We start from the raw sequence: 13,658 nt of genomic DNA, 5'->3' as shown, positions 1-13,658 counted from the left end.
CGAAAGGAATTATTCGATCGATGGTCCAGAGTTAGTTACGTTATGAATGCACTCAAGATTTTGGGATATAATCCATGCAGCATATATGTTGACAATCATACATCTGTAGAATACTCCGATATAAGTTAAAGAAAGAATTGAGTCCAGGTCATAGACAAAGGATTGAATTGTTAGAAGATGGTATCATGGATATTCCATAGCGTCCATGAAAGGCTAAAGTAATAACTAATGCCATGAGCCATAGATCGAAAGATAGCTTAAGCCTACATAAAAGTTGATCAGAAGGAAGAGGAAATTAAAGAGTTACATCAACTAAGAAAATTAGGAGTTTGATTATTGGACCTAGAAAAATTATAGACATCATGATTGAGAACATTGTGGAATTACTCTTAATATCAAAGGTATAAAAGGGATAGTACAATAGCCATAGTTTATAATGGCTCTATGATAAAGCTTGTGAGAAGAGTACCAACCTCATAAGAAGTCAATATAAAGCTACCACCGGATTGTGTATGCACCAGAGGTGCAAGTATTATAATAGAGCTTCAAGGTATGGACATGAATTATACCTAGGTGGAAGGGAGCTCATGAAAGAGATAGAAGATATAATGCGAAATTTTATGGTAAGCAAGGTAAAGGTGAACAACGTACGAGATACTCAAAGGCAAAAGATCGTGAATAGTCCATTCTTCGGATAAAAGGCTAGAAGCATGGGGATTCAAGATCTATGAATAATAGTGGCATCGTCAGTAGAATATCTTCCAGTTGATGGTCTAGGTATCGAAAAACCTGAATAAGAGAGTAAATAAGAGTTAGAGACGATGTGATGTCTCATTTGATGTTCCAAATAATATAAGAAAATCTATGATGCAAGCAAGTTGAAAAGTTGCAAGTAATATAAATAGATATGCGTAGGTCGCAAGCTATTGTATAGTGAAGCGACAAAGTTCTAGAAGATAGGAGTAAGGATAAGAAAGGGCGAGTGAGAAGTTAACGAAAATGGATAAGTCATCAGGATTAAGCCCATAAAAACAAAATGAGCAGATGGCTTTTCTAAGTTATACAAAGCTCACTACAGCCTAAATGAACTCAAAGGAGTCTAAGACTAGTAGTATTTAGAAGAGATAGAATGTTGCTCTGGTAATAGAATGAGGGTGTAATTGTGTTAGATAAAGGATGACGTTTAGACCTTCGATTGAGTAATGATCTGACGAAGAAAAGAAAGGGATCTCATGAATTGGACAAGATTAAAATAGCCACATAAGGTGAATCACATTGGGATACTATGAAATACGGTTATGGAAACATGGTATCGCCCCCAGGTGGATCAGTCTAATCATTTCAAATGTTCCTCGATAAGACGTGAGCCCCAGCGGCCGTGTTATATAAGAGTTCAAGTTATCAATGGTGGCTCGTAGATCAATATTGAGGTGAATCTATTAGATCCGATTTTAATGATACAAATAATATATCTGTGCAGGAAATCATGGATGACCATTAAAAGATTGAAGGAATCAATTAGAGAAGATCAAGGAATCAAGGAGTTACTACGATATTGAAGAAATCAATCAGGAAGATTAAGGAAAGAAATCAATCAGTAAAGATCATGAAATTAATGGATAGCTACGATGGAAAGAATCAATCAAGCCTAAACTTAAGGCATCAATCAAGCCCAGCACGTTCAATCCGGAAGATTGAAGCGGACAAGAAGCATCGAAGATCTTGTAAGATGATTGATCGAGCTGTTATTTTCGGAAGGACCAACAATCAAGGAGTAAACCCGCGTCATCAAAATTTGTAGAAGGAAAGCTATCAATGCCCTCTCATCAAGGAAGAGCAACGGCAAGTAACCTTATTCTTGGAAAGAATCAATCTCTTTCCAAGGATCAAATCTCCTGGGTTGTCAAATCTCTTCAGCAAACGGCCTTCACCAAAGTATTTATACTCAGCATCAAACCTTAGACAGATATACTTTGATCGAACCAAACACCCTCTCTTTGTTCTACTACAAACAAACATTGTAGCTCTCCAAGACCTGTTGTGTAACAAGTTAGAGAAGAAAGAAAGAACAACACTGGTGAGGCATTGCATCAATAAAGACGAGTGATATACGAACTAAGCTATTATGCCATTTCCATTGTACTCAAAGAAACGAATTCACTAAAGAGAGCTCCCTTACAACCCAAGGGGACTGGACTAGGATTCACATTGAATCCGAACCAGTATAAAAATTTCGGTATCTTTAATTCCTGTATTTAATTTTAGCATCTTATATTTTGTTATTACAACTATTAGTTTATTGCATCTAATCGACTAATTGAAAAATCAGTCAACTAACAGAGATTAAGTTTAAAAATATACAATTCACCCTCGGCTCACAATTTTCTTTTACTTAACAGCTTGTGAGAAAAGATCATGGCAAATCAAGTTATCATAGGAGCTCTCTTCCAGGAAGGAACTTCACAAGTTATACCACCATACTTCAATGGACAACATTTCTCTCACTGGAAAGTGCGTATGGAGATATATGCCAAGGCATATGATGTTAAAGTTTGGAGAGTCATCAAAAAGGAGAACTATCCTTTGCCAGCTGTCACTCCACCACTTGCTGATCCTGAAGATATAGACTCGTATACAAAAGAGAAAATGGAAGTGGTACAAGTTAACAATAAAACGAGAAACTTGCTTTATAATGCCATAAGTGGTGAAGAGTATGAGAAAATCTCTAGCTGTGACACAGCCAAAGAAATGTGGGACAAGCTTGAGGTTACATACGAAGGAACCAGCAAAGTAAAGGAAACACATATCAACATGTTGGTTCATGATTACGAACTCTTTTCAATGAAAGAAGGAGATTCTATTGAAGAGATGTTTGTCAGATTTAGCAAAATAATTATCAATCTAAAAGTATTTGGCAAACCATATATAAGTGGTGATCAAGTCAGAAAAATTCTCAGAAGCCTACCAACCACTTGGAAGACCAAAGTAGTCACACTTGAATCTCAGGATCTAAATAAGTTATCCTATGATGAACTACGAGGAGAACTCATAGCCTTTGAAAAGACATATTTCAAGAAGACTAGTCAAGAAGAAAAATGGAAAACAGTCGCATTCAAGGCCTCAACTGAAATAGATGAAAATGAAATCGATGATGATCCTGAAGCTCTACAAGAAGAGATTGCTATGCTATCAAGAAACATGGATGGCTTAATGAGAAGATTCAGGAATACGAGGAAAGGTAGAATTCCACCTAGGCGATCCAGACAATACAACGAACAGGACAAAAATGATGGAAAATGCTATGAGTGTGGAAGATTTGGACACATTCAAGCTAAGTGCCCAGATCTAAAAAGAAAAATTTCCAGAGGATTTAACAAGAACAAATCTTTTGGAAGTTGGAGCGATGAAGACAGTTCAGAACACGAAGAGATAGCAAATCTTTGCTTCATGACGATTCTGAAAAATGAGATGAACAAATCCTCAGGATGTTGGACGGATGAGGACACCTCAGATGACGAATGCAAAGATGAAAATGAGAACTGTTTCATGGCACGAGGTGAAACAAGTGAGGTAAGATCTTATAACTGTGAAAGATGCAATGAATTGCAGGATATTCTTGATTTAACTTTGAAAGAGTCTCAAAAAATGATGAATGAGCTTAAGAGACTCAATGTAGAAGTTAAGGACTGGAAACTCAAACATGAAGTATGTGAAATTTAAAAAGAAGTACTTCAAGAAGAATTTGAGGAATTGCAAATGCAACTCAATGGCATGCACAAATCCACTAGTCACAGTTCTATCAGGTCAAACCAGGCAACTTACAAGTCAACTAGAAAAGGACCAGCTAGAACAAAGTCCACTAGTACTAACACTAATGAAAAACCTAAAGGTGGGTCAGGAGTTACGTGTCACTACTGTAACAAAAGTGGACATAAATATTCTTTTTGTCTCTTTTGCAAAGCAAATGTTTCAGGATGGGTTTGGAAACTGAAAAACAATTCTGAATCTAGTAATACTAATCCTTCAGGACCCAAGCAAGCTTGGGTACCTAAAAGAAAGTAATCACTATGTTTTGCAGAAACACCACAAAATAAGCCACAAAGGAAAATGGTACTTAGACAGTGCGTGTTCTAGTAACATGACAGGTGATAAAAACCTGTTCAAAGTAGTTAAAAATTGATGGAGGAAGCGTTAAATTTGGGGATGACTCAAAGAGAAAGATAATTGGTACTGGAATAATTCCCTTCAATAACAACTGTGACATCACTGAAGTTTATCTCGTCGATGGACTCAACTACAATCTCCTGAGCATAAGCCAACTATGTAACTTAGTATATGAGGTAAATTTTAAGAAAACAGGTTGTGCTATTGAAGACGAGACAGGTAAAACAGTCCTCCCAGAAAAAAGGTATGGAAATGTTTATATCCTTGATGGTTTTGAAAAGATAGATGGTCATATTTGCTTAAAATCCATGTCTGATGATCCATGGTTATGGCATAGGAAACTTGGTCATGCAAGCATGCATTTGATAGAAAAATTGTCCAAACATGAGTTAGTTATTGGTCTACCCAAACTGAATTTTTCTAGAACTCATATCTGTGATGCATGTCAAATAGGTAAGCAAACCAGAAATTTTTTCAAAAATAAAGATATTGTATCTACTTCTAAACCTTTGCAATTGCTTCATATGGACTTATTTGGACCTACTAGAACTGCTAGAATAGGAGGAAAAAGATATGCTTTTGTTATTGCTGATAAATATTCACGTTTCACTTGGGTAATTTTCTTATCTCATAAAGATGAAGCATTAAAAAATTTCAAGATTTTCTGCAAAAAAGGTTGAAAGAGAAAAGGGATATCTAATCTCAACAATTCAGAGTGATCATGGAGGAGAATTTGAAAGTCGAGCATTTGAAGACTTCTGTAATGATCAGGGATACTGTAACACCCCGTAAATTCGGCTCAGGTATAAATGAGTTAAAGGAGTAGTAAGGTTATATTATGGGCATGTAAAGTTCCATCGGGATGATTATGGGTAAAAATAGTTATTTCAAAATCAAGATGGAATGTGAGGTGCATAAGATTTGACAAAATCGACTAAGTTTGCAGAAGGTTCGTATTCCATCAGGTTTTAGTGAAAATGAGTAAGGAATTTGGGAAAAATCAAAGCATAAAAGTTGCAGGCCTTTGAAATATCCTTCTAAAGATATATTATGAAGCCCGAACGGATCTCTGTGCAAAAAGTTATGCGCATTTTATAGAACAGTATATGATATGAGTGCCGGTAGCGCGGTCGCGCTAATTTTGAGGCAGTGTTACTACCATTTAGCACGGTCAGTAGCATGTGAAGGCCTCTAGATGCACGGGCGCGCTAGTGGGGGGTTGTTTTAAAGCTATATTTTGTCCCCCACAGCCCCAAAACATAAAAACTTGCTCTAGAAAGGAGAACTCTCAAAAACCTAACTCCCTAAGGGTGCTTCCACCACCCAAGGTAAGTTCTAATGGTGATTCTAAGTTAATTTCAATATCCCAATATCTTATTAACATGGGTAAACCCTCAATATCATTAGATATTCGTTTGGGGCATCATTGTTGAGAGAAGAAACCCTAGAACTCGAATTCAAGAAGAATGAATGTCAAAAAGGTAATGTCTTCACCCTCTAATTGATTCTAGCATTGGATTAATGATTATTGACTCAAGTTCATGAGATATGAGTTGATGGGTTTGATAGAAAAGCATAAACAATTATAGGTTTGGCTTGTTGATTGTTGATTATTGGTTAAAGGTGTTGTTTACCTTATGGATGATGAAGAATAATGTTGATTATAATCATTTGAGACTTTAGAATTTATCTAGGAACAAGAGAATGGCTTATTGGGTGTAGAGACACCATTAATAAGGACTATGAAGCTTTATTCTCACCAAGTGTTTGAGAAAATGCCTAAGTAACCAAAACATGAGTATTATTGCTAATATGGAATTCCTTTGACTTGTATTGATATAGATTAAAGTTGAAAGGGTTAGCGAATGTTGTATTACGCTCAAGAGCAGGAAGTTAAGGTATGTGAGACTAACTCTCTATGTTTGGGAATATTAATGATTCTCCTTAAACTACATCTCTTTTACTACGTATCAATTGCCTCAAAAATATAGTTAAGCCTAGTTCCTTGAATAGTTGTAGAGCTTCTATTCTCTAGCTTCATAACTCGTTCATGACTTTCATTCTAAACGTTGTGAGCTCAGTGCGTATTCAATATAGACTTGGGTTTGATGCCCCCGAGTCTTAGTATAGATTACTCAGTATGCCATAAACAGTTGAAGTTTCAGTGTTCATAATCAGTTCAAGAATACATGTCCCAGTCTAGTCCTATTCAGTATTCCAGTATTATGTAACTCAGTGTGATCCAATATTCCAGTATTATGTAACTCAATGTGATTCAGTATTTTACTATCATATATTGCAGTATGATTCTCAGTTCCTGATTTTAAATCCCTAAATGTTGAACACTTGTATTTGGGCCTGAGGCCGCAGTTTATGCTTTATGCATTTTGGACCTGAGGTCGCAGTTATATATACGTATACTTGGGCCCGAGGCTGCAGTTTGTGCACATATATATATTGGGTCTGAGGCTGCAGTTTAATATTCAGATAAACGGGTTGTTCATCATTCAGAAGAGGGAGTATTCATATCTTTACTTCCTTTCAGTTCAATTATTAGTTACCGTTCAGTTATCAGTTATCATATTAGTTACCAGTTATCAGTTTAGTTATCAGTTATCAGTTCAGTTATCAGTCCAGTTATCATTTATTAGTTATCATTTCAGTTATCAGCTATCAGTTATCATTTCGGTTTTAGTTTCAATAGTTATCATTTCAGTTATCAATTATCAATTCTTAGTTATCAGCTTAGTTTCAGTTTCAGCATTTATAATTCTTTCTTTCAGTTGCCTTACATACCAGTACAATCAAATATACTGACATCCCTTTTTTCCTGGGGCATGCATCTCACAATACAGGTAATGATTTATAGGTCGACGACGCAGAGCGCAAGGATTCTCGTGCCAGCTATTTGGTGATCCCCCGTTCTTTCGGGGCATTATTATTACTTTACAACTTTTCAGTATTTACAGATTGTCAGTGTTTTCAGTACTTCAATAGAGGCTTCATAGACTAGAGTAACAGTTAGACAGAGTCTTAGACTTTTCATGTTAAGCCATGTTGGCTGCAAATATGTTTCAGAATTGTATTAGCATTTTTGCACTTTGATTTATATCATTGAGACTTTCAGTATATCAGCATATGTTAGTTTATCTTCCGCATTTAGTATGTTATGATATCACATGTTGATTCATCCAGCCAGTTGGTTTGCTCGGTCACATGTAGTCAGGCACCAAGTGTCGTGTTACATCCAGGCCCAGGTTCGAGGCGTGACCGATACACTCATAATTTCTCTGCACCACGATCACCACAGCAAAATGGGGTTGTTGAGAGGAACCCTCCAAGACATGGCAAGAACTATGTTACTAGATCATTCACTGACAAATCACTTTGGGCAGAAGGCTAAGTACAACATGTCACATTCTCAACCGATGTCTCATAAGGCCCATTCTAAAGAAGACTCCTTATGAACTATGGAAAGGTAAATGTCCTAATAACAGCTATTTTCATCCCTTCGGAAGTAAGTGTTTATTCACAATAACAATAAGGACAACCTTGGAAAATTCGATCCAAGAAGTGATGAAGGTATTTTTCTGGGCTACTCATTAAATAATAGATCTTTTAGAGTCTATAATAAATGCACATTATGTGTGGAAAAATCTATACATGTTATATTCGACGAAAATAACCCCTTGGTTGAGAAAGGAATTACTGCAAGTGATGAAGATCAAGCTCAAGAAACTCAGGAGACAAGCAAATCTCAAGAGTCAACTGATAAATCTGCTACGATAGAGTCAACTAATGAAATTAGTAGCAGTGTACCAGATCATCCGATCGAGTCGACTACTAATGTAGTACGTCCAAATGAATGGAGGAGCGAACCTAAATATCCTCAAAAATTCATCATAGGGGATCCAAATGAAGGAATGAAAACCAAGGGAGCTCTAAAAAGGAAATCAAATTTAAATTTAATCTCTGAAGTTGAACTAAACAAGATAGAGGAAGCTCTAAAAGATTCAACTTGGGTACGAGCAATGCAGGAAGAGTTAGATCAGTTTGGTAAAAATCAAGTGTGGGAACTGATACCCAAACCTAAAAATGTTTCTGTAATCGGAACAGAGTGGGTCTTCAGAAATAAATTGAATGAGGATGGAAAGGTCGTAAGGAATAAAGCTAGATTAGTTGCTCAGGGATATTCACAACAGGAAGGAGTCGACTATGACGAAACTTTCGCTCCAGTAACTCGCTTGGAGTCTATACGAATCCTTCTGGCATATGCATCGTTTAAGGGATTTAGGTTGTTTCAGATGGACGTCCAAAGTTCCTTCTTGAACGGATTTATTGAGGAAGAAGTATACGTGAAACAGCCACCTGCGTTTGTAGATTCAAAGTTTCCCTACCATGTATATAAGCTTACTAAGGCACTATATGGACTAAAGCAAGATCCACGTGCATGGTATGATAGACTTAGTTCTTTCTTATTGATCATGGCTTCACAAGAGGTAAAGTAGACATTACCTTATATATTAAAAGATCATCAAAAGGTAATCTCATTATTCAGATTTATGTTGATTATATTATATTTGGTAGTGCTAACCCTCTTATGTGTAAGAAATTTCAAATCTTATGCAAAGTGAATTCGAAATGAGCATGATGGGAGAGCTAACATTCTTCCTTGGATTTCAAATTCAATAATCTGAAGAAGGAACCTTTATATGTCAGACCAAATACATGAAGGAACTGATTCAAAAATTTGGCATGAGCAATGCAAAATCCATTGGCACACCAATGAGTCCTTCAATAAGTCTAGACAAAGATGAACAGGGAATCCCTGTTGATGAAACTAAGTATCGTGGAATGATTGGCTCATTATTGTATCTGACTGCAAGTCAACCAGATATTATGTTTAGTGTGTGTAAATGTGCCAGGTTTCAGTCATCTCCTAAGGAATCTCATCTGACTGTAGTAAAGAGAATCATTCGATATCTCATTGGGAATGTCTCCCATGGACTATGGTATCCTCGTTCTAACTCTTTTGAATTAGAAGGTTTTTCAGATGTTGACCTTGCAGGTGACAAGAAAGATAGAAAGAGCACAAGTGGTACATGTCAATTACTTGGAAAGGCATTGATATCCTGGAACAGTAAAAATCAAGCATTAGTTGCATTATCTACAATTGAAGCTAAATACATTACTATTGGACAATGTTGTGCACAATTACTGTGGATGTCCATCAACTGGGTAACTATGAACTTTCCTTTAAACCTATACAAATTTTTTGTAATAATTCAAGTGCTATTTGTCTTTCAAAAAATCCTGTGCATCATTCTAGAGCAAAGCATATAGATATCAAGCATCATTTTATTAGAGATTATGTTCTTAAAGGAGACATAGAAATATCTTTTGTTGGAACAACTGATCAATTGGCAGATATTTTTACTAAGCCGTTATTAGAGGATAAATTTTGTGCTTTAAGAAAACTACTTGGCATTACTTGCTTGAACAATAACCTGTAGGACCTTTGTGTAACGTGCTTACTTTTGTAGGTTTAACAATTGTCTTTTACTCTTGCATTAATTACGCCTCCATTTTCCCTCTCTTTTCCTCTTCTTTCACATCAGTTTTATCGCTCAAAGTTGGAAAGCCAATCATCACGTCTATTCAACTGACGCCTTTTCCTTTTCTGTACTCAACCGTCAGAAGGGTCTCTTCTTAAGGCATAGATCTCTTTTCAATCACTTTCATTCCTATCATCTAGAAAACCCTTCTCCAAAGCTCTGCTCAAACCCCTATCCTTCAATGGCCATACAACCCAAGAACACATCCGCCTCCACCACAAAAAGTACCCGCTCCAAAGCAAAAACCCCTTCTAGGCCCCCAGAACAAGTAGACCTAGGGTCTGACCACTCTGAGAGTTTCGCTTCTTCGTAGGGAGATTTGTCTAATCATTCTCAAATCTTAGGAGAAAAAGCCCTAGGAAAATGACCTATGGAAGACCCCCCCCCCCCTTGTTTCCTCTACTCCAAAGAAATCCAAAATAGATCTTTCTGGCTCTCTAGAATCTGACCTGAATTTCTGGAATTCTCCAAACAGGGATCTCTTCATTGCCTTGAAAGACAAGATCATTGCTCATGGAAGGGTAGTCGACCTTGACGACATGGAAGCCCTAAATTGTAAGGTAAAAAATCTTTTTGTTCATGAAGGGTGGTATAAGTTCCTCTTTATTCCTCCGCCTAAGGTCTATGAACCTCTGGTAAAGATGTTTTATGCTAATCTTCGCTCTAGTAAACCTGATAAGTTGGAATCCTTAGTGTTAGGTAAGTGTATTGTTCTTGATTGTGCCATGTTTGATTCACTCTTTCAGTGTAAATGTTCTGGTTTTCCTATGCTTTTCAAAAATACCTGGCCCGATGATTTTGAAATTTCCTTTGATCAAGCTAAACGGTGTATTGCTGAATGTCCCTCTAAATCCCTTCCCAACCAATTAGGCCCTAGTGATGTTAGTTTCAAAACTCGAGTCCTGGCTTACATTGTAGCAACTACTCTGCTTCCCCGCATCGGTTCCTTTTCCACATTCTCTCAAAGAGACACCTTCTTAATATACTGCCTTGTGACCAAACTCAAAGTCAAGTTATCCTCCTGGGTCATTAATTTCATGATTGAAAGTGCAGAAGATCCCACCAGTCTATCCTATGGCATGGCCATCACTCACATTCTGGAAGCTCACCAAATTTCCTTGTCTGTTTATCCCTTTATCATTGTTTCAAAATCTTAAAATTCTAAAGCTTTTGGAAGTATGAGATATGTGAGTGTGAAGGGCTCCTACGTTAAGAAGAATGAAGGTGATGTAAAGCATGCTCCTATAGATCCCAAACCTAAACCCTCTGGCTCTTATCCCAGCCCTGGTGATCCTGATCTTGATGAGAAGCTTCATGCCATTGACATCTCCTCACAGCCACTCAGTCAACTGTTGGTGAAATTCATGCCATCTCTAAAGAAACAAGGTTTGATGTGTCCAAGATAAGAGTTATTGTTCTCAGAGTAAGGGAGAACGTTGTCAAGGCTTTCAGGGAGATTCATGACAGGTTGGATGGAGTGAGCATCTATGCAAATGCTAGCTTTGAACAACTGAAGGAGGCCATCTGCAACACTCTTACCTATTTTCTGCGTCGTTAATGTGGTTGCTTAAGATAATTTTTTTTACTATGCTGTTTTTGGGCTATTAACTCAGCCATTGGACAATTTCTGTTTTTGTTTTGTTTTGGTTGTTTTTGGACTATAAACTCTGCCGCATAATGCTATATGTTCTGTTTTAGTTCGTGGTTTGTTCTGTCTATTCCCTCTTTGTTGATGCCAAAAAGGGGGGAAGAGTATAAGTATTTGTATGCAAGTATAGTCGACTGAAGGGTAAATATACGCTAACCTCCTCTACGGCAAGAGTCGACTACAACATCTATAACCATGGACTAGTCAACTTCATGCACTAAGGGGGATTACCATGAACCAGACAACCATATACATTGAAGGGGATTAAAACACAGGGAAGCCAATTGTTGTTTATACATATATATTATTTTGTCATCATAAAAAAGGGGGACATTATTAGATCTGATTTTAATGATGCAAATAATATATCTGTGTAGGAAGTCATGGATGACCATTCAAAGATTGAAGGAATCAATTAGAGAAGATCAAGGAGTTACTACAAGATTGAAGAAATCAATCAGGAAGCTTAAGGAAAGAAATCAATTAGCAAAGATCACAAAATCAATGGACACCTACGATGGAAAGAATCAATCAAGCCTAAACTTAAGGCATCAGTCAACCCCAGCACAGTCAATCCGGAAGATTGAAGCGGACAAGAAGCATCGAAGATCTTGTAAGATGATTGATCGAGCTGTTATTTTCGGAAGGACCAACAATCAAGGAGTAAACCCGTATCATCAAGATCTGCAGAAGGAAAGCTATCAATACCCTCTCATCAAGGAAGAGCAACGACAAGTAACCTTATTCTTGGAAAGAATCAATCTCTTTCCAAGGATCAAATATCTTAGGTTGTCAAATTTCTTCAGCAAACGGCCTTCACCAAAGTATTTATACTCAGCATCAAACCTTAGACAAATATACTTTGATCGAACCAAACACCCTCTCTTTGTTCTACTGCAAACAAACATTGTAGCTCTCTAAGACCTTCTATGTAACAAGTTAGATAAGAAAGAGAGAATAACACTGGTGAGGCATTATATCAAAAGAGACGAGTGATATAGGAACTAAGTTATCACGTCATTTCCACTGTACTCGAAGAAACACATTCACTAAAGAGAGCTCCCTTGCAACCCAAGGGGATTGTACTAGGATTCACATTGAATCCGAACCAATATAAAAATTCTGGTGTCCTTAAGTCTTGCATTTACTTTCAGCATCTTGTATTCTGTTATTACAACTGTTAGTTTATTGCATCTAGTCTCCTAATTGAAAAACTAGTCAACTAACAGAGATTAAGTTTAAAAATATACAATTCACCCCCCTGTACTTTCAGAATTAACAAGGGATGGATAAAAGTTACAAAGTATAAGATGAGATTAGACCATCAGTCTTAAGGATAAGCAACAAGAGTAACCTGGAGTTGGTAGCAGAACTCAATAATGATAAATCGAAGTAAGAATTATGGTATAGTATGGCCTACATAGATATAGTAAAGCCAATGATTCCCTAGAGGGACAGATTGACATACTTTTGCATATGTTCACAAAGTAAATCCTAGAGATTAGCTAAAAGATGAAAACCTCTCCACAAACCGACAATAATAGCCTGCCAATCCCAGAAACTCCGATCTTTGTAGCTGATGCTGGTCTAGGCCAGTTCTTGACTGCCTCTATCTTCTTTGGATCTACCTGAATACCCTTTGCTGATACAACATGACCTAAGAATGCAACTAAACTCAACCAGAACTAACACTTCAAAAACTTCGCATACAACTGACTACCTCTCAAAGTCTGGAGGACCACTCTCAGATACTGCTCATGCTCCTCCCGGCTGTGGGAATAGATCAAAATATCATCAATGAAAACTATCACGAACGAATCCAAGTAAGGCCTAAACACTCGGTTCATCAAATCCATAAAAGCTGATGGGGCATTTGTCAACCCAAATGACATCACCAAGAACTCATAATGCCCGTACCGAGTGCGGAAAGCTATCTTAGGGACATTGGATGCCCTAATGCTCAACTGATGGTAGCCAAATCTCAAGTCAATCTTCGAAAATACCTTGGCACCCTGAAGCTGATCAAACAAATCATCAATCCTCGGCAATGGATACTTATTATTGATGGGCTGGGTGCCTGGAGCCAAATCAATGCAGAAGTCAATATCCTTATCGAGTGGCATACCCGGCAGGTCTAAAGGAAATACCTCAGGAAACTCACAAACAACAGGCACAGAATCAATAGAAGGAACCTCGGCACTAGAATCACGAACATACACCAAATAGGCCAA

General features: G+C 37.3%; 1 protein-coding gene across 1 annotated transcript; it reads left to right on the top strand.

Annotated features, from left to right (window-relative positions):
- The first annotated feature begins 2,415 nt into the window (after window positions 1–2,415).
- Window positions 2,416–3,720, top strand: LOC138888469 (uncharacterized). The gene has a single exon (XM_070170336.1). It carries the CDS (start codon window positions 2,416–2,418, stop codon window positions 3,718–3,720), a length of 1,305 nt encoding a protein of 434 aa, XP_070026437.1.
- The last annotated feature ends 9,938 nt before the right edge of the window (window positions 3,721–13,658 follow it).

The sequence above is a fragment of the Nicotiana sylvestris genome, chromosome 3 (assembly GCF_000393655.2).
Source record: "Nicotiana sylvestris chromosome 3, ASM39365v2, whole genome shotgun sequence".
NCBI lineage: Eukaryota > Viridiplantae > Streptophyta > Magnoliopsida > Solanales > Solanaceae > Nicotiana > Nicotiana sylvestris.
Note: the sequence above shows the minus strand (reverse complement) of the source record. Positions and strands in the feature narration are given on the sequence as shown.